Source organism: Misgurnus anguillicaudatus, chromosome 2 (assembly GCF_027580225.2).
Source record: "Misgurnus anguillicaudatus chromosome 2, ASM2758022v2, whole genome shotgun sequence".
Lineage (NCBI taxonomy): Eukaryota > Metazoa > Chordata > Actinopteri > Cypriniformes > Cobitidae > Misgurnus > Misgurnus anguillicaudatus.
Genome location: NC_073338.2, coordinates 27,308,746 through 27,336,680, shown reverse-complemented (window position 1 = coordinate 27,336,680; position 27,935 = coordinate 27,308,746). Strand labels below are relative to the sequence as shown.

Sequence of the window (27,935 nt, the reverse complement as noted above, 5' to 3'; positions counted from 1 at the left end):
ATCTTAATAGTGATGACAGTGTCTATACTTCAGCAATTATTGGTGACTTACTTTCTCAATAAGATCAATGCAGGCCTGCAGGTCCATGCCAAAGTCAATGAACTCCCATTCAATTCCTTCCTTCTTGTACTCCTCTTGTTCCAGCACAAACATGTGGTGGTTGAAAAACTGTTGCAGTTTCTCATTGGTAAAGTTGATGCAGAGTTGCTCAAAGGTGTTGAACTGTAACAGAAACGTATGAACCGAGTCAGACAAAGAATAATACATACAATAATAAAGTATTATCTGCAAAGACCTACATCGAAGATCTCAAAGCCAGCAATGTCCAGTACTCCTATGAAGTACTGGCGTGGTTGCCTGGTGTCCAGAGATTGATTTATTCTTACAACCATCCAAAGGAACATCTTTTCATACACTGCCTTGGACAGTGCACCAGTGGCATAGTACACCTGAGAAGAGGAAAGCATTTGTATGATTTGTCACCACTTACTGTAAATAAATAGATAGAGGACACAATGATCTACCTGCTGGACATTTTGCCCTTTGGTGACCCACTCATTTCCTACTTTCACTCTTGGATGACATAGACCTTTTATTAGGTCAGCAGAGTTTAGGCCCATCAGATATGCCGCTTTGTCTGTATCTGTTACAATGAATTAGAGTTTTCAATTTAGATTAATTACGTCATTATTATTATTATTACGTAGATTTCTGTTTTTATACTCACTTTCAGTTCCATCAGCCTCTGCTTGTTCCTCCCTCTGCTTTTGTTTGAACTTCATATTTCCATGGTGCATAATGGCTCCAGTAAGTTTATATATGCCATTTTTTTCCTCCTGAGTAAAGCCTAGTACATCAAATGCTTCCTGCAGTTTAGAAAATTTGGCACAACTGCTTAGTCAGTTTAGATCTTTACCGTGTTAGGAAACAAAAACGTAATGCAGTTCCCTCTTACATCAGTGGCAAGCAGTTCTTCACCATCATTAATGGAGGCGACCACGGTTTCTCCTTGGGAGATGTAAGCGTAGTCATAGGGGTTATTGGTGATGAGCAGCATCTCTGTTGAAGAAAGAGAGAAAAGTTAGTTTTTAGTTGAGTGTTAAAGGACAAGTTCGGTATTTTACACTTAAAGCTCTGTTTTCAGATTGTTTATGATGAAATAGAACGGTTTTTACTGAAATTTGGACATGTGGTGCTTGCCTGAGAATTTTCGGTTTCTGTGGTATCACCCACTACCTCTAAAATGGCGGCATAGGTGCACTGGAACAATCCTTCCTGAGAAGCATCTTTTGCAGCGATTTTTGTGTGGGCATGTCGGTGAGCGCCCCTGGCCACTCGGTGAGTTTCACGTCTTTGTGGGCGAGGGTTTGGTGCATTTTGGGAAGGATTGTTCCGGTGCACCTGTGCAGCCATTGTGGAGGTGGGAGGTGAGACAACAAACACCCAAAAATTCTCGGGTGATTTCAGCACTCGATGCATTCTCGATATTAAGAACACATCCTGGTATTTTCATGCGTCCTCTGTACTTGCGTTCTTGAGAATTGGAATGAACTTCGACTGTTAATGATGACGTAGAGCAAGGACACGAGAACGCAAGATCGCTGAAGAACGCATATTGAGAAACAACCATACAAAATGTGCAGAGCAGTGGGCCTCCAGGAATAACATCGAGAACCACTGCTTTAAACTTTGCTCCACTTCATTAGAAAATATCTGCTGTCTTACCCAGCAACTCAGGTTTTCGCTGAGAGAGGATTTGGTAGAAAATATGATAGTCCCTTTCAGCTTTGAGTTGAAAGGTCACTCTGGACTTCTCCAGAAGATCTGATGTTTGTACAAAAAAATAAATGTCAGGTAAATTTAAATGTCTTTGACCTTTAAATGCAGATTTAAAATATGAAATTAATTCTTACAAGTCTCAATGTCTGCAGAGGCAAGCTTTCCACTGGCAGCAAAATGAATTCGGATGAATTTTCCCTAAATGAGAAATTATCAAATTAAATAATGAAGCACAATGAATATTTAGACAATGAAGGTCCATAACTTCATAATAATTGCTCAATTTCAAGACAATTTCCAAAAAATTATTTTAATCAAATCTTAAAAATCTAAAACCAGAGGCAACCAGCAATTCAAAACTGCCATTGCATTTTTTCCCTGATTTTTATGTTTCCATATAAACTGTATATGTGTATATACTGTATATACACACTTGCTGCTTAGAATGCAGTCTTTGCCAGTCTCCTTACTGTATATGTGTCTCTATATTTCCATCTAAAGTTGCATATTAAACTGTACATAATTGAAATATTGCATTAAACATTTGTGAATAAAGCAGCGTGTACATCCAGTGAGCTGGAGAGAGCAAAATGTTCACTTCCTGATAAACTGGCACTGTATTTAACCATGTTCGTGTATAATTAGCTCAAAATAACTAGAATAAGGGTGTAGACAAAACATTATACATTTTTTTCGGATGTGGATTCCTGCTGTTTGAGTTGACAGTCAAGTAAAAGACAGTAATGTAAAGTAATATTACTGAACCACTGAGATCAAATCTATACTTGTTCATTTCAGAACTTCCAAAAACTAATTTAAGATGTTAGCTGGTTAGTTATGTAAGACGGTTAGTCCAGATATGCGGTCCAACATGCAGATGTGACTTTTTTATGCGCATCTAGGGATTTATTCGGTTAAAGTGTTTTCATCATAGTTCATGCGCATGTTTTTTATTGAATAAGTAATTTATTTGACTCAATTGAGCGCATATATTTTTTATGCACATTTTTAGAATTTATGCAAATCTTGGCGTTTATATCCAGTGTTATTTAATGCGATACTCCAAAATGTGCATAACAATCAGAGGCGGACACTACTTGAGTATTTTAAGTAAATTTTTCAAGCATCTGTGCTTAATCAGAAAAATTAACTAAATAAAAAATTATGTACTTTTACTTTTCTTGAGTAAAAGTACAAAAGTACTTTTTACTTAAGTAAAAGTAAAAAAAAAACTAGATGTTTAATGTACTTAAATACTTAAAAATATAAACCAAAAACTTGAAATTATGAAATGTAGTGGGGTAAAAATTATGATAATATGCTTTGGAATGTATATTTTCCAAAGAAAAACACTGATAAAATACGAATACTTAAAAATGTACTTTTATGTAGAAAGTAAAAATATTTAAGTAGTGTCCACCTCTGACAACAATTGGTGGATGGAAAGATAAAGCTGTATGTATACTGTTCTATAAGGTGAAATATGAATTAAAGTGACTATGTTTTCACTGAAAGATTTTTTAAAATATTTGATGATTAAGCTTACAAATCTTGAGGAGTTGTCATTTCTGATGGTCTTTGCATTGCCAAAAGCCTCGAGAGCAGGGTTAGCCTGGATAATTTGATCCTCCAGAGTTCCCTTTAATGAGAAAGTACACATTCCATTGTTTGATGATGTTTCTTATTTTTATGTTTTGCTTTCAGTGCAAAATTTATGAAGTGCCACTTGCCTTTCTTTCTGATCCATCTTTCTTCACTGATCCTCCAGCTGCAATGCTTGCGAAATACTGAATGACTCTCTTAGTGTTTACAGTCTTTCCTGCACCAGATTCTCCACTGGGGTAAAAAAAGCCGTACGATTAATCTCTAGAACTCACTTAAAGAATAAATTACATTCAAAAGATAAGTAATAAACTTACGTAATTAGAATCGACTGATTTTCCCTGTCTGAAACAATAAAGACAGCAGTGTTATCTATTCTTAGTTATTTATTGGTATTATTTTCATGATTATTTATAATATTGAACGTTGAGAAGATTATGCTACGTGTGAGAAATGAGTAGGTCTGCACTGAATCCCCACACACATCATGCTCCAGAGATTTCTGCATTATTCCAAAATCCAGTGATCACAAAAGTCAAAACATTCCTCAGACTCTGATCATGCAAACACCTATTATTTTACCATGTTTAATATTATTATTTTACCAGTTTGGTTTATACCTGCTAGCATGTACTGGTAGGCATTATCAGAAATGGAAAAGATGTGGGGAGGAGCTTCCGTCCTCTTTTTTCCTCTGTAGGCTGTAACCACCTCCTGATTGTACACCGGCAGCCACTTGTACGGGTTGATAGTGACACAGAACAGTCCTGAGTAGGTCTGTGGCAAAGTGAAAAAGTGATAAAGACAATGATAAAATATTGAGTAATTAGGAAGGATCTATTTCAAGGATGCTATTTGGCTGGTGTGCTCTTACGTAGATCATCCATGCTGCATAACGCTCTTTGAGGTTAAACAGCACAGCAGGCTCATGAAGGAAGGTGAACATTGCCATGTCTTCAATTTTATCAAACTTTGGCGGGTTCTGGGGATGGACGTCAGAATCTTTTACAGTGATAGTCTGTTAGGAGAAGCAAAAATGTCTATTAGAATAAATGAATGTTTATATTGTAACTATTGTTCCATAAGCAAATCAACCAAGAAAAACATTTAAACAGTAGTCAGTACAGTGATGCTTTATCACTAATTTGGAGCAGAAATTCATCCAGCTACAGTTCAGGAGCAAAGACATTACTTCATTAATACTAAACAGTCTTTAAAACAACACAGTTTTTATTCTCTGTAGCACCAGTTTAATGTTATATCTGCAGTCAGTAACATTATGCTTTTAGCACCATGTTGGTTTAAAACAATCTTCAGCTGCTTGACATTTGTCACAAAATTGGATGCCTTAGTTGAGCTTACCTTGCCTTTCTCAGTCTGAACAGTGACTTTGTCACCGTCACGGCTGATGATTGAAGCTTTTACATACTCTTCATCTGCATCAGGAGCAAAACACTCCTTTTTCATATCAAAAGGTCGAGTTTGTGCTTCCAGGCGCTCTCGGTCTGACTTCCGCAGGTAAGGAGCTGCTGCTCCAAACTCTGCCATCTGAGCGTCCATGATTACTTAGTCTGGAGATTATAAGGTAGAAAAGGTTCACGTGAAGTAACTATTTAATAGTAAAAAAACAGTCAGAAATTTAACTGTGAATTATCATAAATGTAAAAAAAATCTGTAGAAATTACAATATTACTGGCAGCTGGTTGCCAGTAACTTATTTTAGATTTTACATTCATGTTATTTACTGGCAACAGTTTGTTTAAAGTTAAATGAACATGAAACATTTCCAGTATTTATCTTCTACAGTAAGTTACTGGCAATATGTGCATAATTACAGCTAATTTTTTACAGTGTGTACTTCATGCACTCTGTAAAAAAAGAATTCAGTCTGAAGTTAAAACAACTTGGTTATGCAAGTCAATTCAACCTACTATTTTAAGTTTTGACAATAAAAACAAGTTGAAATTGTTTAACTTAATTTGTTAAGTTAAAGGAACAAAAAATAAATGATATAAGAGTTTGGTTCCAAAATGAGATAAATACGTTTTTTTCCAAAAATCTCATTTTTTGATTGTGCATTCCAATTAATATCAGTCAAACTGCAGTTAGTTTGTTTTGATTTAAGCCTTTATAATAAAAAATACAGCCAAGGAGCACAATAATACACAATAAAAACATGATAACATAATAATAAACATGTTTTGACAAAAAGTGCACAACATGCCAAAAATTTGGCAACATCTAAGATCAAGTCATTGTGTTTATACCATAATAGTCACAACTTTCAAAAGTCCCAGAATATGACTATGTAAAGACCAAATATGTCTAAGCAAATCTGAAATACAACAAACATAAAGAAATTAGCAGGACTCTTACCTAACCCGCACCAGATGAGGTGGATGACCTGTTAAAAATAAATGATGTTATATTATTCGGTTCCTCTCAAAGATTATGTGACTTAGTATGCATTTTAATTTTTGTCACATTGCCAAAACATCCATTTAAAAATTTAATTAAAAAAGTGAAACCATAAGAAAACTGATGCCTCATATTATGGAGGTTTTAGATGAAATTGTTCAAAGTACTATCACCATGCAGTTTTTGCTCAGTTCTTACCCTCAGATGAAACGATGACTGGTCTCGACAACTACCATGACATCTCTTTATAAAGGAATTACCAGCCCAAATTTGGGGAAGGCATCCACAAGGCAGGAATGTTACTGCATCTGAGCACTGTTAGGCTGCAACAGGAGTAGTTGTGTGTATTGGTGAGAACCAACAACATGCTAGTTAAGGGAAATCTTATCTTTGTTAAGATTTGTTAGTGGGCCATATTAGGCTCTGTCTGATATTGCAGTGCCAATTTAGCTCAGTCCGCTAACAGCTAAGTGGTTTGTACTTAAATTAAACAAAACCAGATTAAAAGACAAAAATGTTATATTCTGATCCATGAGAGTTTATATTAGGAAAAAATAGGCATCTAAGGTCAATCTTAGTCTTATGATGAAAGTATTTATGGAAAAATCCATTTGTGTGTTCTTGTGCTTAGCTATCAAAGCATTAGTGACACATGACAATTTACCGGGTAACAAAGGCATTCAAATTCTAGATGTCTTAAGTTTAAATGCAATACTATATTTGTCATCTGGCATTGTTCAGGAGAAGATATCAGATTTCATTGAAGTGATATGTTTGAACTGCACGCCATTTGCGCTCTCAATTACTCAAAGAGCTTAAGGGGGCTTAATATGCAACATTGTGGTTTTTTTGTCTTTATAGGAAAGTCTTTGTTGAGTCAGATGCCCTATGAGTCTCTATCTATATAAAGCATCTTAGTCTGCGAGATTATCCAGGCGACAAGTGCCAAAAAACACACGCAGCCGTCTGGCACAGATGTCATGCCTCCGATTCAGTAACAGAAGATAATGATAATAATAAAAAATATATATAGGTGTCCCCTGAGTTGTGAACATTGTAGACCTTTTATTGACCGTGTATTGTTGCGCATCCGTCATTGTTATTTTCCTTTATTGTTGCCCATGTTGTTGACAACCCATTATTTCTATGAGGACAAAGATAACCTTGTGAAATTCCTTCAGAGTGAATTTCACTGATTAAGAAGTGACACTCATCACACCGGGATCAACTATTGCTTTGGTATTCGTCTTACCTCATAAATTAAAGCAGGTGACAGAAATATAGCAAGGCCAATCAATATTTTAAGGTACATTAAACACAGTAGTATATGAGCGCCAGGCATATTCATTCATAGTGATATTTCCATGTGGATGTCTCTGTGTGTGATTAAAAAGCCGCTAATCCCTTGGCCCCATGAGTGAACATTCCCTTCATGTAGTGCATATGTTTGCAGATCAACGACGTTGAGTTAAACACTGTACAAAGGCAAATACCAAAATAGCTTTAATGTAGTTATTTGACACACTGAACTTGATGACATTACTACAAGATGTGGACTTGAATGTTATGCAACGATGATAGGTTCGTACCCCAGGGAGCACACAAAAAATCCACTGAAAGTCATTTTGAATAAAGGTGTCTGCCAAATGCATAATGTAATGTTTTGCATGTGCTGTATACATATATATCTGTAGTGATTTAATTGATAAAGATTTTATACATACAACAGGCAGATGTTACAGTGAAAGGTAAGTGCCATTGACAATTACCACGCAGGAAAGGTCAAAAGATAAACAAGGAGTTAAGTACCTATGACAAGTGATAAGATCGTTTCTATTCTGACACCCGGCCACATCTTTTAAACGATGACTGGCGTCAAAGTGCAAAAGGAAGTGAGAAATGCCGAACCACTGCTAAAGACTCAGTTAAGATAACGATAACCTCTCTAGTGTGCCAAAGTCAGAGCAGCACTTCACATTAAAAACGTCAGTCTGACAAACAAGTATGTGTTATATCATTTATTTTGTTCTAATTGTAACCACTACTACCTTCTCCTGCCTTTATATGCGCTATTTTTTCTTTTAGCTGTGTTGTCCCTGAATGTTTACATGATACATAAATCATGCATATGCAAATTATATATTAAATGTCCAAAAAGAAATTTAGTCTTATTTGATGTTTTTTCTCTAACTTCTTTTGTACTCATTACCCAAGATTTATGAGTGCATGTGTTAATAGCGGTGACAGTTATGATCAAAATAAGAAAGAAGCAAATGTGTCACGATGAAGCTTAAATTCTTTATTAGTACAGCTGTACTTACACTCCCTACAGAGGGAGAGACTGAGGCCTGCGGGAGATCTGCCCTGAGGTCAGTTGCATGTTGCAAGCATTTGACGTGTCCACTTGAACTATTCTTGACAAATATAGTTGATTTTGGACTAATAAAAGTGGCGTGTTAAAGGTATAATTTAACAGAATATAGTAAGCACTCCTTAAAATCATTGACAGTTTATTTCGAATAACATTTACATCTGTCTGGCAATTAAAGCGCACCTATTTCATTGCTAAAAAACAGCATTATTTTGTGTTGTTTTATGGTTAAAAAACACATTATTTTCCACATACTGTACATTTTTGTAGCCCCGGATATACTGTTTTCCTCAAACGCATTGATTTTGTACAAAACTCACCAATTTTAAAAGCGCTATTTCCCTGATTGGCCAGCTGATTTGTACATTGTGATTGGCCTGAATACCTCTGACATCAGCCGGAAATGTGACGCTCCTTACCATGTTTGAAAGATTCGGTCACAATGCAATGCTAACAGGAGTTAATTTACAGGTAGTGAGTCCGAAGCGGGAGGAATTATGATAATGTCGGTCTTGTCTACACAACCATCCCGGGAAGTAAACTATTGCCTACAATCCATGTGCTTTTTGTAGTTCAAGAAAAGAGATTTACTTTGAAAACGATAACTAGCGTCATTGTTTACTTTGGGGTTTGTACCTTTTCAGTTTGTTGTAAGATTGTTGTGGGCAAAAATCCTTGATCTTGAGGCACGTTTTCTTAAAAAATGCTATGGAATATGCGGGATATTTATGCAATTTTATGCGATGAAATTGCGGGAACTGGCAAAAACTGCGGGAACTTGCAAAAACTGTTGTCAGCTTTTGCAGCTTTTCAACGATGTTCACGTCACATAATCACGTCACTTCATAATGTTCCCATGGCAACAGGGGACATGGCTGCGCTTGTGTGAGTTAAATGCAACATTTTTCAACTTTCTGCTAAGATATATGTGATTTTTTTTACTAAAATGCGGGGATTATGAAATCATGCAAGCCCCGCATATTTAGCGCACAGAAATTTATGCTGTGAAAGTGCAGTGAATTTGAAAAAATGCGTCCCCCTCATAAATATGCAGACTTTGGCTGATTATGCGTTAAATCATGCAATCGCATAATCACGTTTTTCTGGAGGGAATGCCTTTTGCATATCGTTAACATGTACTAACACACACTTACACACCAAAGGAAATGTAAAGTCATGAATCGGACCATAGTTGCTGGTTAAAAATACATTTACATTTATGAATTCTGGCAAAACCCTTATCAAAAGTGACTTACAATTCATTGCTATACATTTTAACAGTACATGTATTCGCTTGAAATCAAACCCATGACCATTTCAGTTCAATTTAAATGTATTTATATATCACTTTCTTACAATGTTTACAAAATAAAAACACAGAGAACAGGAAATTGTTAAATATATTATAGATTCCGAATAGAATACATGGTATTATTTAAAATTATTACTGTCCTCATGAATAGATAATGTAATGTAGAGGACACTTATCAAATTAAAGAGACATGCCTTTCAAGCTTACATGAAAATAGTGCTTAAAATAAAGAGAAAACTATATAGAGATGTAACATCCATAGAGAATTTGCAGCAAAACCATGACATTTACCTTAGCATTACATGCTGAAAAACAAGAAATAGTGATATGAACTTTGGTTCCATGTGTTCCAATATTTATTCTTTTTTTACAGTCTTTATAAAATTTCTAATTTTTCACTGTATAATAGGTTTTGAATTTTGCAGATTTTTTATGATTTGTCTTGATTTGTGTTTATTTTATTAATTTGCATTTGGAAAATATCTTAAGCATAAAGATTTGTCCCAGGAAATCAATGCAGCTGTCAGTGATTATTCTTCATGAGTGCTTTGTTGAGTAGTTTATTTAGCCTTTCTTCTTTCCAACCAATCTATTTCAAGAACCGACGGCTTTGTTTTATCTCTCTCCATTTTAGTCATCAGCACTTCTCCATCCAGCACTTAAAATCCCCCTGATCCCCTGTGCTTTGTAATCCAGCAGGTGCAGTGTTCCAAGTGCATTGTTTACTTTACCATTTAAAATGTATGGCTTAAAATGTTGCATTGCTTCTCCCTAGAAAGAACTCTGAAAATCAATATCTAGGCAGACACATTTAAACCTGAAGGTTGGATCCTTTTGCCACAAGTTGTGTTTAGTATTCTGTAAATTGTAAATACAACAAATTTTGTTTTATTTTTTTGGTTATCAGTTGCCCGTGTGGTGCTTGGTAAAATCAATAATACATCAAATAGATATATTTCTGTGTAGGATTACATGATATTTAAAATTAATTCTTAGAAAGGCATTTATATAGAAACAGACTCTCATTTGAAGTTAATGAACAATATAAAAGTGTTGAAATAAGTATAAAACTCAAAAGACAATAGACTGGATGCATAGTGATTTGATTTTATAGATGTGAGAGAATACAATTGTGTAAATACTGTAGAATATATTTTGCATATAGGGTTGGCCTACAAGTGATTTCAGAAAATATCCCAAGCTTTATTCTTCATCGAATGTTTTCTGTAAGAGAATGTTGATGGTTAAAAAAGATTCTGATTAGTTAATAAAGAATGTTATTAAGAAACACTTTATTAAAGTTGTCCTACTGTACCTTTGGCCCCACATCACGACTTTTCGCACGTAGTTTATTCACTTGTGATTCAGCAATATCAGCCCTTTCTTCTGCCTCATCTAGTTCATGCTGCAGCTTTCGGAATTTGCCAAGATGAGTGTTGGCTTGTTCTTCCTATTACACAACATCAGGACGCTTTAGGTAAACCATTTGGACTTTCTAGTATTGGCTTTGAATATAACGAGCACTTACAGCCTCCTCTGCAGCTCTTTTGTAAGCTTTGACTTTCAGTTGCAGCTTGTCGACCAAGTCTTGAAGACGGGCAATATTTTTACGGTCCTCATCAGTCTGAAGTCATATAATGGTGGATTAATTGTACGTGCATTATTTATTAAAGGATTACTCCACTTTTTTAAAAAAATAATTTACTCAACCCCATGCCATCCAAAATGTTCATGTCTTCCTTTGTTCAGTCGAGAAGAAATTACGTTTTTTTAAGGAAAACATTCCAGGATTTTTCTCAATTTATTGGACCCCAACAGTTTACAGTTTAAATGCAGTTTAAAATTGCTGTTTCAACGCAGATTCATAGGGCTCTAAATTACCCCAAACGAGGCATAAGGGTCTTATCTAGAAACCAGTTGTCATTTTCTGCAAGAAAAAAAAAAACGTACTTTTAACCACAACTTGCCAGTTCTTCCAGAAAAACGCTGAGTTTTTTTGTGATTGTTGCCGGCAAAAATCCTTGATTTTGCGGCACGTTTTCTTAAAAAATGCGATGGAATATGCGGGATATTTATGCGATGGAATTGCGGGAATTTGCGAAAATTGCGGAACTTGCAAAAACTGCGGAAACTTACAAAAGCTGCAATGATGTTCACGCCACATAATCACGTCACTTCATAACGTTCCCATGGCAATAGAGGACACAGCTGCGTTTTTGGGAAGTAAATGCAACATTTTTCAACTTTCTGCTAATATATATGTGACTTTTTGCTACGAAAATGTGGAAATTATGAAATCATGCAAACCTCGCATATTTTGTGCGCGGAAATATGTAATTAATGCGGCGAAAGTGCGTCGTATTTGGAAAAAATGCAGCCCAGCATAAATATGCGGACTTTGGCTGATTATGCAATATATCGCGCGATCACACAATCACGTTTTTCTGGAGGGACTGACTTGCACTATCCGTGCGACGCGCCACAGTGACCTCATGTCATGCGTCATGAGGTCGAAAGGTCACGCGTTACATATGTGAATTGCACATTTGTGGACTATTTTTAACATTAAATTAAAACAAGGACATTAATTAATATAATTTCACATACAAGAACATCAGAACGATCCTCTTCTCCTCACTGGTAATGACGTCATGACCCATGATGTGAGGTTACGCTTGTGCATCACATTGATAGTGCAAAACGAGAAGCTGTGGTTTAAAAGTACATGTTTTCATTTGGGGATTGGTTTAAGCCCTCGAAGCTGCATTGAAACTGCAAATGTAAACTGCAGTTAAACTGTAAACTGTTGGGGTCTAATAAAGTCTATTAAAATGAGAAAAATCCTGTAATGTTTCCTCAAACTTAATTTCTTCTCGACTAAACAAAGGAAGACATCAACATTTTGGATGACATGGGAGTAAATTATCTGGATTTTTTTAAGAAAGTGGAGTAATCCTTTAAGATTTATTTTTAGATTCATCTACTTGACCATAAAATAAATGTCTTTTGTTCTCACCTGAAATGTAAGTTCCTTGATACGGCGTTCATATTTACGGATCCCCTTCACCGATTCACTGCTTCTCTTTTGTTCCGCCTCAATTTCACACTCCAGTTCTCTTACCTAGAAGTGATTTAGTGGATGTACATGACCCGTTTTATTTTATAGCACAGAAGACTATATTATTAACATAGTTCCAGTGAACTTACTCTAGTCTCCAGTTTCTGGACTTGTTTCTTTCCTCCTTTCATGGCGATTTGTTCTGCTTCATCCAAACGGTGTTGGAGGTCCTTAATGGTCTGCTCCATGTTTTTCTTCATACGCTCCAGGTGAGCACTTGTATCCTGCTCTTTCTTCAACTCCTCAGCCATCATGGCAGCATCGGTGATGGCCTTTTTTGCTTTTTCTTCAGCATTTCTGCATTCTTGCACTGCCTCTTCCACTTCAGTTTGAAGCTGGGATATATCAGCTTCCTGCTTCTTCTTCTGATTCAAGAGGCTTGTATTCTGTACAGGGTTATTAAAGTTCTTTATTTAGGTTTTATTTCAATTTGATATCTTTTGTTTTATTTATATTTACATTTTTAACCGTCATTACATGTCTCTGGACACAGTATTGCTCTAATTTTTAAAAAAAATACAGTACATTGTATTGTATTATATGGTTGTATCATAGGTTTTATTAATAAAAATTGGTACTGTATGATTTAATGAAACTGCTAATAAAAATCCATAAAGAATCTGCTTGAATGCCTGCCTTACCTGAGAATGCAAAAGCTGAACTCTTTCAGTGACATCCAGCAGCTCTTGCTCAGCAAGTTTGCGGCCTCGTTCTGTTTGTTCAACAACAGCTCGAAGCTCTTCCAGTTCTGCCTGAAGTAAAGTATTACGTCTCTCTACAATGGCAGTGTTCTCTTTCAGATCATCATTGGCTCGAAGAGAGTCGTCCAACTGAAGCTGACAATCCTACAAAATACCACATTCAGGTAAGCTAATGTTATACAGTCTCATTTACATTTTAATGCCATTATTTTTTACCTTCAGATGGGCCTGAATAGACTTAAGTTGTTTCTGAGCTTCAGATGCCTGCCTGTTGGCCTGGCTCAGCTGGATTTCCATCTCATTCAGATCACCTTCCATTTTCTTCTTTATTCTAAGAGCTTCGTTTCTGCTACGAGTTTCCGACTCCAAAGCACCTTGCAAGGTGTCTATGGTCCTTTGCATGTTTTTCTTTAACTGGTCCATTTCTTCATCTTTCTCAGTCAACTTGCGCTCAATGTCGGCTTTAATTTGGTTAAATTCCAACTGGGTTCTGAGGATTTTCCCCTCTTCGTGCTCCAAGGAGCCCTGAATTCAAGAAAATAAGCTTACACATTTGATCAAAGCACATCTTGTTGAAGCTCCCAAAGTCAACCTGTCTCCTACCTCAGCCTCTTCCAGAGCAGATTGTATCTCACTCTTTTCCTGTTCTAGCTGCTTACGGACCTTCTCCAATTCATGGATTGTCTTTCCACTCTCACCAAGCTGTTCGGTCAGATCAGAGATTTCCTCTGATGGAAATTTTAAGTTTATATTGCATATATCATAGAGACTTAATTTTGCACAAGTATGTGCAAATAAACAAACCTTGCAGAATTTTGTTCTCTCGCTTGAGGGTCTCAAGATGATCCAATGATTCCTCATAAGAGTTCTTCAGCTTGAACAGTTCTGTGCTCAGAGATCTGGCCTCTTTCTGTGAGCTCTCCAGTTCACACTGAGACTCTTCATACTTCTGCTTCCATTCAGACAAGACCTGAAAACAACATTTTCTCAAATTACAATTTTTACCTTGTTAAACAGTCATGAACAATTCCTATACATTCTCAGTATTTTATGATGATTATTGAACTATTGTTATAAAGTACATGCCAGACAATGTGTCCCAGCATTTGTGTAGTAATGTATGTACACTGTTAGAAATAAACGGTTTCTGTCACTGGGTTCATTTTGGTACCTTTGTGGGTATACAACACATTGAAATGCTGTACCTTTTATGGTCCAATATTATACCTTAAGGACCTATTTTGTACCTTTTAAGGACTAATTTTGTATCGTTTGAATATTAGGGATACAAAACATTTAACTGTACTTTTAAAGTCACCATTAAAAAAAATTAAAACCTGTAATTTGTTTTGGAATATTGTGGTATCTGTGAGCTTCATTATTGTTTTAAAATTCATGTGCCCTCATAATTTTTAATCAAAAACGCAAATCTCCTCCCCTCCTCAAAACGATCTCTCTTTACTTCCGGTCATATGGTATGGCAGGTGGGCGGGGTTCAGGAGATTGCTGCAATTAGCAACACAACCCAATTTTAAACGATCCAATCAGATCTTGAACAAATTCAAATCCAGCCCTGCCTTATTTCATTTCAGAAGCCGGTTTCACTCTGATATTCGTCACCATGGGGAAAATAAGGCAATTGTTAATTCCATTTTTATGTCGACTTTAAAGGTACACAATAGGTCCTTAGGGTACCGTAATGTACCAAGGTACAACATTGTATTATGTTTTGTATACCGTTAGAGGTACAAAACGGAACCTTATGCAGGGTTCCCACGGGTCCTTGAAATTCTTGAAAGTTTGTGAATCTGGGGGGAAAATTCAAGGCCCAAGGGAAGTTTTTGTAAAATATACATACATAGATACAGAGCATTAAAGGGGTTAAATCTATTTTATGCAAGTAGTTTACTGGGAAAAAAATCCATATTATTCCTTATGTAGTGTAGGATAATATCATAAAAATTCTAGACTTTTTAAGCACACGTGCTTAACTGTTCACTTTAAATGCTTATATCTTCTGTATGCGAATGATGATTCATACCAAAATGCTTTTTTGCATAATTGTGTTTGAAACACGAAATGTCTCAGTTTACGTATGTAACTGTTGTTCCCTAAGAAAGGAACGAGACGCTGCGTCTCCCTTGTCAAACTTCCTGCGTCCCTGTAATGCCAACCTTGGCAATATTTCAGATGGCGATATACTTCCTGGCTCCCGCGTCACCCTTTCTTTGTCGTAAAGCCTCACCATTGAATTTGATGTACACATTTAGACACACTTACCCCTAAAGTTTCACCCCAGTGACGCAGCGCGAGTTCCCTCGAAAGGGACCGTAACAATCTATCTTAAAGGTAACATGATGTAACCTTGCTCTCACTTGAAATGTGTCCTCACATTTAGTCCTTGAATTTGAGGGTATTGGACCTGGAAAGTCCTTGAAAGTTCCTTGAATTTGAAGTTAACAAAGGTGTGGGAACCCTGCTTATGGTACCACCCCAGCGACAGAGAAGGTACAGTTTTTGAGCATTTTATCTGACAGTGTAGGATAAATTCACGTAAACTGAATACAGTATATAATATGTTATCTTGGTCGCTGGCATAAATGCTACCTTATCAAAGTGTCTTTGCTTCTTGTCTAAAGCTGCAGCAACTGTATTCGATCTCTCCACATCCACCATTAAATCTTCGATTTCATTTTGAAGTCTGTGCTTAGTCTTTTCAAGGGAGGAACATTTAGCATTTACTGCCTCCACAGCCTCCTCAGCCTCCTGCAAACGCTGGGCTAGTTTTTTCCTGTATGGACAGATACATTATTTTAGCCAGACAAAATTGTGAAAAATATGCGTGGACTTTACTTAGCTGTGATATTTTGGGAAAATATGCTGTATCAGACTGTATACAGTACATGCTCTTTTAAGGCTTTATATCTTACTTGGCTTCCTCCAGTTCTTCAGTCCTCTGGATGGCATCAGTTTCATACTTGGTTCTCCACTGAGCCACCTCAGAATTAGCTTTGGACATGCACCGCTGTAGCTCTGCTTTGGCCTCCTGCTCTTCCTCAAACTGCTCTCTGAGCAGATCTGTGTCATGGCGAGAGGACTGCAGTGCATGGGCGAGGGCATTCTTCGCCTTTAAAAAAAGATTTGATAGCTTTGTCATTGAAGATTTAAAAAAATACTTGAAATTTGAGAAGTAGAAGTAGAATGTTTGTGTTACCTTAATTTCCTCATCCAGCTGCCTTTTCAGGTCCTCAAGTTGTTGACTAAAAGAGTTCTTACCCCTTGTTAGCTGAGAGATTAATGATTCCTTTTCTTCAAGCTGTCTCGCATACTCATCTAGCAGAGATAAAAACCTTTTTACTACCCTTTACTAACCTTAGAATGAAAAACAAAATGATTTACATACAGTACCATTTTCTGCTTGAAGCTTTGACTTGTGGGTTGTTAAATCATTAAGGCCCCTTTGGTTTTCCTCACTCTTGTTACGGTATTCATTTAGCTGATCTTCTAGAGTTCTGTTCATTTTCTCCATATTAGTCTATTAGAGTGAATATTGCATTAGTATCGCCATGAGCCAACACTCAATTACAAAATGTTATATAAGTGTAAATCGATTCACCTTGGACTTAACAATCTGCTCCATGCTGGAAGCCACATCATCCAGTTCCAGCCTCAGTTCACTCTTCTCCTTCTCCAGTTTTTGCTTGACTCTCTGCAGGTTATCTATCTGCTCTCCCAGTTCAGCCACACTGTCAGCTTGTTTCTTTCTCAGTGTGGCGGCAGTGGCTTCATGCTGCAGAGTCGCCTCTTCAAGGTCTCTGCGAAGTTTCTGAAACTCGGCCTCTCGTTTTTTATTCATCTCAATCTGAGCAGATGTAGCTCCTCCAGCCTCCTCCAGTCTCTCGCTGATCTCTTCCAGCTCTCTGGCTAAATCTGCTCTCTGTTTCTCCACCTTAGCTCTGGCAGCTCTTTCTGCTTCAAGCTCTTCTTCCAGTTCTTCAACACGAGCCTAGCACAAAGCAAAAATGACGACATATTTCTATAATATACATTGCACTTAAAGTATAAGATAATATTATACAGTACAACCACATGAATTACCTGTAGCTCCTTTATTTTCTTTTGTAGTTGCATAATTATGTTCTGTTCGTCTTCAATTTTGCTGCTTAGCTGACTGATCTCAAAGTCTTTCCTGAAAATTGAATTAAAGACTTTATTTCATTATAGAAACTATTTCAAGGGGAAATATCATGAAAATCTGACTTTTTTAATGTTTAAGTGCTATAATTGGGCCCCCAGTGGTTTATCAACATAGAATCAACATTCTCTGCAAGCATGTGAAAAAATAGATAATTGAAATTTGGCTCCCCTTGTGATGTCAGAAGGGGATAATATCGCAGCCTAATCTGCACTATCCAACCACAGCACTGCCATTTAGTACAGAGAACAGCTCATTTGCATTAAAAGGACACACCGAAACGGCAAATTTTCGCTCACCCCTACAAAGTGGGGATTTTAACATGTTATAATAAATTATCTATATGGTATTTTGAGCAAAAACCTCACATACGTACTCTGGGGACACCAAAGATTTATTTGACATCTTAAAAAAGTCTTGTGTAAGTCTTTTTGTTTTTCTCTTACTTCTTAAGTCGTTCTTCCATTTGCTGCTTGTCATTCTCCAGGTCCATTATGCTTTCCTGGGTTAGCTTTAAATCTCCCTCGAGTTTCCTTTTAGCTCTTTCTAGATCCATCCGGATCTTCTTTTCTTGCTCTAGAGATCCCTCCAGCTAAAAGAGTAAACAAAGTAAAGTCTTAATTTGTTACTAAAGAAATAAGAAACTACACTTTATATCTAAAAGGTGGACTTATTTTGGCTTACATCATCGACCTGCTGCTCTAGCTTGACTTTTAACTTGGTGAGGGTGTTGACTTTGTCCTCCTCACTCTGCAGGTCATCCAGTGCCTGCTGATGAGCTTCCTGTAAGGCCTTCTTCTCTTTTGTCAGCTTGGCAATGATATCATCCAAACCTGCCATTTCTTCAGTCAGGTTCTTCACCTGTTTGTATAAAGCAAATGTTAGGATTAAATAAGAAATGGAGATTTATCTTCTCAAAGTATACTAGAGTTTGCCTAAAACCTTGTTCTCAGTAGCATGCTTCTCTTTCTCCACTTTAGCCAGAGTGAGCTCCAGATCATCAATATCTTTCTTCAGCTCAGAGCACTCATCCTCCAGCTTTCTCTTCTTTGCGGTTAGCTCTGCATTCATTTCCTCCTCATCCTCAAGTCGCTCAGTGAGCTCTTTGGCTTTTGCCTCCATCTGGATCTTATTTTTGATCAGACCTTCACACCTCTCTTCAGCATCGCAGAGATTGTCTTGTTCCTGTTTGGATCGAAAACACATTCAAAATATAATTGCATAAAAAACATCCGGTTCTTCTGATTCTGAACTTTAATTTCTGATACACGTACTGCTTGCACTTGAAGTTGGAGGTCATTCTTTTCTTGAAGAAGAGTGACCATTTTCTCTTCAAGCTCTTTTCTACGAGCCTCGGACTTTGCATAAGCTTCTTTGAGCTTCAAGAACTCCTCTTTCATATTGGCCATTTCTTTCTCTGCTTCAGCAGACCTCAATAACGGCTTGATTTTAAAGAAGAGTTTCATCCAGGGCCAATTCTTGACACTCATGAATGCACGCACATTCCACTGAATCACAAGCAAGGCATCCCTTTATATTAGTGGAGAAATACATTAAACATTATATTAAAATGCAAAACTTATAGGTAAAGTTAAAAATGAATAAGTACAAAATTATCATAATACCTGCGTTCAACCATCTTCAGATACTCAATTCTTGAGAGAAGACCACGAGATCTAGATTGAATTCCAGTGATAATTGTTGATAGACGTTCATCTCTCATCTCTTCCAGTTGGCCTAGAAGTCCAGCTTTAAAAAATACCTGATGATGGCATGGAGTTGTTATGTTAAACTTTTCCCTATATAGCACTTTCTGTATTATCAGTAGATGGTCTTACAAAACTTACCTTGGTGTGCCCAAACCTGTACTGCTGGTGGTCTATGTCAAGAGAACCCAGCAGTTTCTCTGCTCCTTTCTTGCTGTCTATGAACTGTCCCTCAGGGATAGCTGCAGGGTTCAAGATGCGATATCTGCAGAATCACACAACTGTTAGGAAATTAAATTAATAAATATATGTTGCGATTCTGGTTATATTTGTCATCATGTACCTCTGTTTGAAATCACCATACAGGATCCTATTTGGGAAACCCTTCCTGCAAATTCTTATGCCTTCCAGTACACCATTACAGCGTAGCTGGTGCATGACTAGAGGATTCTCCATCGCCCCAGGAGTCTTTGTCTCATTGGGGATGATGCAGCGCACAAAGTGTGGGTGAGTTGATCTCAGATTTGTCATGAGTTTATTGAGATTCTCCTGTGAGAAATCAACATTACACTGCATTTACAGTTGCGATCACAAGTTTACATACACTTGCAGAATCTGGAAATGCTAATAACTTAGGAAAAGAAGAGGAATTTTGAAGACAGAATAATAACAGAATTTCTATGGTAAATGGACTGCATTTACAGTGGCAAGAAAAAGTATGTGAACCCCTAGGAATAAACTGATTTTCTACTGTGATTTGCCATAAAATGTGATCTGATCCTCATCTAGGTCACAACAATAGACAAACACAATGTGCATAAGGTGACAACACACAAATAATTTTAGTTTCTTGTGTCTTTTTTGAGAACCCCCATTAAACATTCATAGTGCTGGAGGAAAATGTAAGTGAACCCTTGGATTTAACAGCTTGTTGAACCTCCTTTGGCAGCAAATACTTCAAGCAAGCGCTTTCAGTAGTTCTGAATTAGACCTGCGCATCGTTCAGAAGCAATTTTTGCTCATTCGCCTTTACAAAACCGCTTTAACTCAGACACATTTGTAGGATTTCTGGTGTGAACCGCTCTCTTGAGGTCATTCCACAGGTTAAGGTCTGGGCTTTGACTAGGCCACTCCAAATGGCGCATTTTGTTTTTCTTAAGCCAGTCTGTAGAGGATTTACTACAATGCTTAAGGTCATTGTCCTGTTGCATCAACTAACTTCTACTGAGCTTCAACTGGTGGACAATCACCCTGACATTATCCTGTAGAATTTTTTTTTTACTTAATAATTCATTTTACCCAAAAGCCCAAATCATAATGTTCCCTCCACCATACTTCACTGTTGGGATGATGTTTTGATGTTGGTAAGCTGTGCCCATTTTGCGCCATAACATTTTTCCCAAAAAATTAAACTTTTGTTTCATCAATCCATAAAATATTTTCCCAGTAGCACTGGGGTTTGCCAAGGTGCTCTTTTGCAAACTTCAGGCTCACAGCAATGTTTTTCGGGAGAGCAGCGGCTTTCTCTGTGGTGTACTGTCATAGACACCATGCCTGTCCAAAGACACTGTGTGCCCGTTCCAATGATGTCTTCAAGCCTTTAGCTGTTACTCGTGGGTTCTTCTTTACTTTCTGTATTCTGCATGGTGTCTTGGAAGTCATCTTGACTGTGCGCCCACTTCTAGGAAGGGTAGCTACAGTATTTAACTGTCTCCATTTATAGACAATTTGTCTAAGTGTAGACTGATGGAGGTCTAAACATTTTGAGATTGTTTTGTATCTCTTTTCAGCCTTATGGAGTGCAACATCTCTTGATCAGATATCTTTATAAGAGCATGGTTCAGAAGAGCTGATGCTTCTTGAGGACAGCAATCTTAAAATGTGTGAGTGTCTTAATATCAATCAAAGTTGCACTAAACCACACATTTAAACTCATTTTATTAATTGGACTCCAGTTTGCCAGCTTCTGACTTACATTTTCCTCCAGCACTGTGAATGTTTAATGGGTGTTTCCAAAAAAGACACAAGAAACTGGAATTAGAACTATCGGTCGATACCAGTCTGAAAATTTTGTATCGGTCCATCTCTTGTTTAAAGGTTTCTTGTTTGTCCTTAGCCATTAAGACTGTTCAGAAAAAAAACTCCTCACTAATTGGTCCTGCAGAATCTTTGCTATTCAGAATATTTGAACTCAACCTGATCTCACAAATTTCAGTGAAATAGTCACGCATTATTTTGCTCAGTTTTTCGTGGCATTGTCACGTATTTCCACCATTTTATGTGCCCATGCCACGCATTTCTTTTCCGTGTCAGTTTCACGTATTGGTTACTCAACTGTTTTTCCTATTTGTAAACAATTGTCGCTTCGGTTTGGGGGTAGATTTTTGCGTTAGGATGTCACTTTAAGCATTGGTGTACCATATTTTTTCATATGCTTTTTAAACCATTGTCGCCTGACGTTAGGGTTAGAGTTGGGTTTGGGTAAAGATGTCATGTTATGTAACAGAAAGTTGTTCTAACCCCAAACCGAAGCGACAATTGTAAGAAAATAGGAAAAACAGTTGAGTAAACAATACGTTAAACTGACACGGAAAAAAATGCGTGGCATGGGCACGTAAAATGGTGAAAATACGTGACAATGCCACGAAAAACTGAGAAAAATAATGCGTGACTATTTCACGTGTTTTGTGAGATCAGGCTGATTGAACCCAGTTCACCAGTGTCTGTATGATGCTGAGATTTATCTTTTCACATTGAGCACAATCAAGATAGTATATGCAACTATTACAACAGATACAAACATTCACTGATGCATTAGAAGCACGATTCATGAAAAAATGAGGTGGGTGTAAACCTCTGAAAATGATAATTGGTTTAATTTGTTATTATTTTCTCTTCTGGGAAACATGTGTTTTTAATAGCTTCTGATGGACAATACTAAATGAAAAAATAAGATATTTAAATAAAATAATGAAACTTTACATTGGTCACCTTGTCCAAAGGGTTACATACACGTGACTTTTAAATGTATAGTATTGACTTCCTGACTATGCAGTAATGCAGAAGATACTAAAAGAAAAGAATCTGCAGGACCTGAAGGTTTTTTCTGAAGACCAGTGAAGAGTTTAATGGCCCATGACAAACAAGCTCAAAAAGGGTTATGAGATGTTGCTCGTGTAAAATTGTTGACAGGCTTGCACATACCCTGTGAAGAGCAGACACTGTCTGGAATGATGATCCTTTCTTCTTCTTTTCTTTTTTTACAGTTCCACCCTCGCCTGTGGCTGAAAAATATATGTAAAAAAATACATAAAAACAATTATTACTGAGCCAGTTGTTGGATAGTGCAGATTAAGGGGTGGTATTATCCCCTTTCTGACATCACAAGGGTTGTTCCTTTTCAAATTTTCTAGGTTTATAGAAGCACTGGGGACCCAATTATAGCACTTAAACATGGAAAATGATATATTTTATACTGATGATGGTCAGATGTTGTGGAGACATAGACACACCTGCCTCTGCACTTGCATAGTTGGCAAACAGAATACCCAACAACTTCATTGAGGATTTCTGGTACAACCCAACCACGGTTTCATTTAGGGGGTCCTTATTCTTCACTAGCCAGTTGTTAATGTTGTAGTCCACTATGCCAGCATAATGAACCAGGGCAAAGTGAGCCTCTGGTTTGCCCTTCACAATCCTGGGTTTCTGGAAGTTGTTTGATTTCCCCAGATGATTGTCGTAAAGCTTTGCTTTAAAGCTTGCATCACTGGCTTTGGGAAACATGCACTCCTCTTCAAGGATGGACATGATACCCATGGGCTAAAGGAATCGGGAATATAAAGAAATGGTGGAGTCAAAGATCTATCTTAATAGTGATATCAATGCCTTTCTTGTAGCAATTATGGTGACTTACTTTCTCAATAAGATCAATGCAGGCCTGCAGGTCCATGCCAAAGTCAATGAACTCCCATTCAATTCCTTCCTTCTTGTACTCCTCTTGTTCCAGCACAAACATGTGGTGGTTGAAAAACTGTTGCAGTTTCTCATTGGTAAAGTTGATGCAGAGTTGCTCAAATGTGTTGAACTGTAAACAAAAAAAATCAATATTTTAAAGGGGGGGTTTAATGGTATTTCAAGCATTCTGACTTATTAACACAGTTATAGAGTTGTTTCCTCATGCTAAACGTAGGCAAAGTGTCAAAACAGAGGTTGGGCGTGTTTCAGAGTATTTCTGTGCCGAATGCACTTCGCCAGGGTTCGTACAAGTTTCGGCTAGTTTTTTTTCGATTACAGTTCTAACTGACGTTTCAGGGGTTTTCGATACGTATCACTTCTTTATATGGGCTTCCGCCGGAAAACTTCCCCCGGAAAACCCCGCCCAGCCGTCAGTCAGCGGGAGACGCTAGAGCTTGTTAACAGCTTATCACGCCACTCAGCTTTGTTTAATTTCAAAAGTCAACAATGGCACAAGAAGAAGTGTGTTTTTGGATGTAAGGAGAAGACATCCAGCCTTATGGAAACAATGGATATAGTTTATTTTCCAGATTAGCAGCGGAGTTTTGCGTGTGTGTTTGATGCGGTGGATTTTCAGAACCGGGTCATGAGTTACACGTGGTAAGTAAGACTTCTGTCTTATGTTGGAAATAGGCGCGTGTATATTATATAAATGACACGAACATGTAGTGAATCATAAGTTAAAACAGTGTTGTATAGTGTTGCATGACTCGTACTCGCTCCTACCGTGTTATAACTCCTCCTTCTTCATTTTTTCGTACGTTATCGGAAAGATTCGGTAAAGCTAATCTTTCTTTTATAAATCTGATTAAACTAAAGACTCTTCAGAGATATAAATTATGTCATACTACTCTATAGGTACTCCAGATTAATATCAGAAATGCAGAAACAGCGTGTGTTACGTGAGCTTTAATAGCTGATATGCTTATGCCTAATTTAGTTTACAGTTAAAGATTAGGTTCTTACATCGAAGATCTCAAAGCCAGCGATATCCAACACCCCGATGAAGTATTGACGAGGCTGCTTTGTCTCCAGAGACTGGTTGATTCTCATCACCATCCAAAGGAACATCCTCTCATACACTGCTTTTGATAGGGCACCAATGGAATAGTTTACCTGAAAATAGTAGACACATAAATATTTGTTTGTCTTTGGCTGCTTTTTCAAACTGGATAAATAAGGGGACCTACCTGCTGGACATTTTGTCCCTTGGTCACCCACTCATTTCCCACTTTGACCCTTGGATGACATAGACCCTTTATGAGGTCAGCAGAGTTCAGGCCCATGAGATATGCTGATTTGTCAGCATCTGGAAATCACGGATTTATAAATATAGGTGTTCATAGAGATAATGACATCTGAAATATTATATACGCGTGTTGATACCTTCGGTTCCATCAGCCTCTGCTTGCTCCTCACGCTGCTTCTGCTTGAATTTCATGTTGCCGTAGTGCATAATGGCTCCAGTCAGCTTGTACACAGAGTTCTTTTCCTCTTGTGTGAAGCCCAATATATCAAAAGCACTCTGTGGAAATGAAGAGATGCCTACAGTCTCAGGGATTTGAGTGTCTCAAGTCTTTAAGGTTATGTCTTTAAGACTTTTTCCACAATTAAATCACTCACATCAGTTGCCATTAATTCATCAGCATCATCAATGGACGCAACTGTGGTCTCTCCCTGAGAGATAAATGCGTAGTCATAGGGGTTTGCTGTCACTAGCAGCATCTCTGTTCATGCAGATTCAAGAGAGAAGGCAGAAGATTACACACAAGTGTATCTTGATACAGACTTATTTAATGTTAAAGATGAGGTTACTTCATTTGTTTACCAAGGAGTTCAGGTTTTTTGTTGGACAAGATTTGATAGAAGATGTGATAATCTCTCTCAGCCCTAAGCTGAAAGGTCACACGCGACTTCTCCAAAAGATCTAGATGAACAAAACATACAATCTGATTTTATAATGTATCTTATAAATGTGTAATGTATTTTATAAAGTATCACAATTTTACATTAATGATTCAGTACAATATTTTTATTTGATCAAGTAGGATATAACATACACGTTTCAATGTCTGCAGATGCCAGTTTCCCTCTTGTATCAAAGTGAATTCTAATAAATTTTCCCTAAAGACAAATTCGGTATTAAAAATTTAAAAATTTAAAATGATTTGATTTGTGCTCTATGAATTTGTTTTAGAAAAATGGCATTCACTTACAAATCTTGATGAGTTGTCATTTCTGATGGTCTTAGCATTACCAAAGGCCTCCAAGGCAGGGTTAGCCTGGATAATTTGATCCTCCAAGGTTCCCTAGAAAAAGAAAAAGGTCAAGTATACAATTTTGTTAGTAGATTTTTTTAAATACATCATAAGATGTGTTATCTACCTTGCTCTGATCCCTTTTCCCTCCACTTGCTGCAATGCTGGCAAAGTACTGAATGACTCTTTTAGTGTTCACAGTCTTCCCAGCACCAGATTCTCCCCTAGGGTCATGTGTTATCACAAAAATGAATGACATAACCATTATACATAGATTATCCGATTAAAAAGTTAACATGAAGTGGCCTGAAGTTGCAAGGTGCAGTGGTCAAATATTATTTTAATTCATTTAAGTACATGCATATTCTTAATAAAACTTAATACATAATCAATCGTTTTCCATATGGAAAGGTAAATAGTTAATGTACTGTTATTACACTGTAAAAAATACTTTGCTGCCTTAAAATATTTTGTTGAATCAACTCGGTTTTTCCAAGTAATTTCAACTTATTATTATTTATCTTGACTAGAGATGAGTTGTTATAACTACAGGTGAGTTGTTATAACTAATAAAATTAAGTTGACTTTTCTCAACTATATTTTGTAAGTTGTGACAACTCATTTCTGTTGACATGACTTGTAAATCTAAGTTGATTCAACAAAAAAATTTTAAGGCAGCAAAGTTTTTTTTACAGTGTATAGATCTGTGTATGGTGTGCATCGTTGTTGCTTACGTGATGAGAATAGACTGGTTTTCTCTGTCTGGACAAATACAAAATAGCAGAAATGTCAATTGTTGTTTTGTCTCTTGGTATTATTTAAGTTGTTATATTGTTTAATTATATTTGACTGTGACCTGTTAGCATGTACTGGTAGGCGTTATCAGAGATGGAATAGATGTGGGGAGGAGCTTCAGCCCTCTTTTTTCCTCTGTAGGCGTTAACCACCTCCTGATTGTACACCGGCAGCCACTTGTACGGGTTGACAGTGACACAGAACAGCCCTGAGTAGGTCTGGAGAACAGATGTGTTAATAATAGATCAACATAATAGTAATAATAATAGAAACGAAAAAGTTTGAGCAGCAGCTAAAAGTCCGGTATACTTACGTAGATCATCCATGCTGCATAACGCTCTTTGAGATTATACAACACAGCAGGTTCATTCAGAAAGGTCAGCATTGCCATGTCTTCAATTTTGTCAAATTTTGGAGGATTCTGCTGCATAACCTGACTGTCTTTGACAGTGACCGTCTGTAAGACAGCAAATATTAAACAATAAAACCGGGGCAGTTTCCTAGACAGGGTTTAGAATAATGGGCCTAAGTTATTTTGGGACATTAAAGTGGTTTCTCCAAACAAACCTTACAATAAACAATACTGGTGCACATCTTGATACAAAACAATGGCACTGAAATATGTTGAGATATAACTGCCCCTAAATGTAAAACGTAATTTTAAGTAATAACATGAACTCAAAGCAGCAGTTTCCCGGACAGGTAGTTTCCCGGACAGGTCTTAAGTGTAGTCCAAGACTAAAATTCTTGTTTGAGTTGTCCTAAATGAAATCAGCTTGCACTGACATGGGTAAGGAATAATTGACGACAGGCCGTTGAATTGTTCAAAAATAATGCACACCCAAGATTTGCATCGTGCCGTTACACCGCGGGTGTGCATTATTTTCAAATAGTTTAAAGGAGTCAATTATTCTGCTTATACCACAATTAGCACAGACATTGGTCTGGTGGTTATTTTTAAGACTTTGGACAGGTTATGTGTGCGTTTATCAAAAAATAATGCATACCAATGAATCATTTCTCAACCAATCAGAATAACTTAAAATATGTCAGTGCCATTGTTTTGTCTCAAGGTGTTTTTGTAAGGTATTTGTGTAAAAACTAAATGTCCTAATATAACTAAGGTCTACTCGTGGATTATTCTAAACCCTGTCCGGGAAATCATCCCAAAATGTATTAAATTACTTGAAATTGAGCATTATTAAAAAAATTGATCTATTTTAAATAAATAATTTTTGATATAAGGGTTCAGCTAACAAAAAGTGTTGGACAAAGATCTGAACTCCTGCTTTAGATGATTATTGATACATAAGTTGTTATTTGTTAACTGACCTTTCCTCCCTCTGTTTCCACAGTGACTTTGTCACCCTCCCGACTTATGATGGTGGCCTTAACAAACTCCTCTACGGTATCCGGCACAAAACATTCTTTCTTCAAGTCAAAGATTTTGGTTTGTGCTTCCAGACGCTCCCTATCCGACTTCCGCAGGTAAGGGGCAGCGGCCCCAAATACAGACATCTCAGCATCACCCATAGTGACTCCTTAATAAGAAAGAAAGAGAATGTAAGGATGTAAAATTTTTACAACTTTCAATGTATGTATTTATTTATTTATTAACATGTTATGGTAGCATTTACCAAGGTTTTCTCGATTGCACCTAAAA

The 27,935-nt window shown here is 37.0% G+C and overlaps 1 protein-coding gene across 1 annotated transcript in view; it reads right to left on the bottom strand.

Moving 5' to 3' along the window:
* LOC129442276 (uncharacterized) overlaps positions 1 to 27,866 on the bottom strand; it is a 39,779-nt gene extending 11,913 nt beyond the window's left edge. The window contains 50 exon segments of the mRNA XM_073858253.1: positions 52 to 222; positions 300 to 449; positions 525 to 643; positions 728 to 866; positions 956 to 1,059; positions 1,726 to 1,824; positions 1,914 to 1,977; positions 3,326 to 3,418; positions 3,510 to 3,615; positions 3,699 to 3,726; positions 4,002 to 4,158; positions 4,256 to 4,399; positions 4,744 to 4,946; positions 5,758 to 5,785; positions 10,798 to 10,932; positions 11,011 to 11,106; positions 12,499 to 12,603; positions 12,690 to 12,986; positions 13,242 to 13,445; positions 13,518 to 13,826; positions 13,905 to 14,029; positions 14,106 to 14,271; positions 15,909 to 16,092; positions 16,232 to 16,428; positions 16,516 to 16,634; positions 16,710 to 16,836; positions 16,918 to 17,307; positions 17,400 to 17,490; positions 17,943 to 18,088; positions 18,181 to 18,357; positions 18,439 to 18,681; positions 18,771 to 19,026; positions 19,122 to 19,258; positions 19,344 to 19,467; positions 19,546 to 19,751; positions 22,407 to 22,486; positions 22,715 to 23,024; positions 23,119 to 23,289; positions 24,186 to 24,335; positions 24,410 to 24,528; positions 24,606 to 24,744; positions 24,843 to 24,946; positions 25,048 to 25,146; positions 25,280 to 25,343; positions 25,436 to 25,528; positions 25,605 to 25,701; positions 26,212 to 26,239; positions 26,334 to 26,490; positions 26,586 to 26,729; positions 27,605 to 27,866. Coding sequence (XP_073714354.1) covers positions 52 to 222; positions 300 to 449; positions 525 to 643; positions 728 to 866; positions 956 to 1,059; positions 1,726 to 1,824; positions 1,914 to 1,977; positions 3,326 to 3,418; positions 3,510 to 3,615; positions 3,699 to 3,726; positions 4,002 to 4,158; positions 4,256 to 4,399; positions 4,744 to 4,946; positions 5,758 to 5,785; positions 10,798 to 10,932; positions 11,011 to 11,106; positions 12,499 to 12,603; positions 12,690 to 12,986; positions 13,242 to 13,445; positions 13,518 to 13,826; positions 13,905 to 14,029; positions 14,106 to 14,271; positions 15,909 to 16,092; positions 16,232 to 16,428; positions 16,516 to 16,634; positions 16,710 to 16,836; positions 16,918 to 17,307; positions 17,400 to 17,490; positions 17,943 to 18,088; positions 18,181 to 18,357; positions 18,439 to 18,681; positions 18,771 to 19,026; positions 19,122 to 19,258; positions 19,344 to 19,467; positions 19,546 to 19,751; positions 22,407 to 22,486; positions 22,715 to 23,024; positions 23,119 to 23,289; positions 24,186 to 24,335; positions 24,410 to 24,528; positions 24,606 to 24,744; positions 24,843 to 24,946; positions 25,048 to 25,146; positions 25,280 to 25,343; positions 25,436 to 25,528; positions 25,605 to 25,701; positions 26,212 to 26,239; positions 26,334 to 26,490; positions 26,586 to 26,729; positions 27,605 to 27,805 — 7,395 coding nt within the window. The 5' untranslated portion in view covers positions 27,806 to 27,866.
* Positions 27,867 to 27,935: the final 69 nt, after the last annotated feature.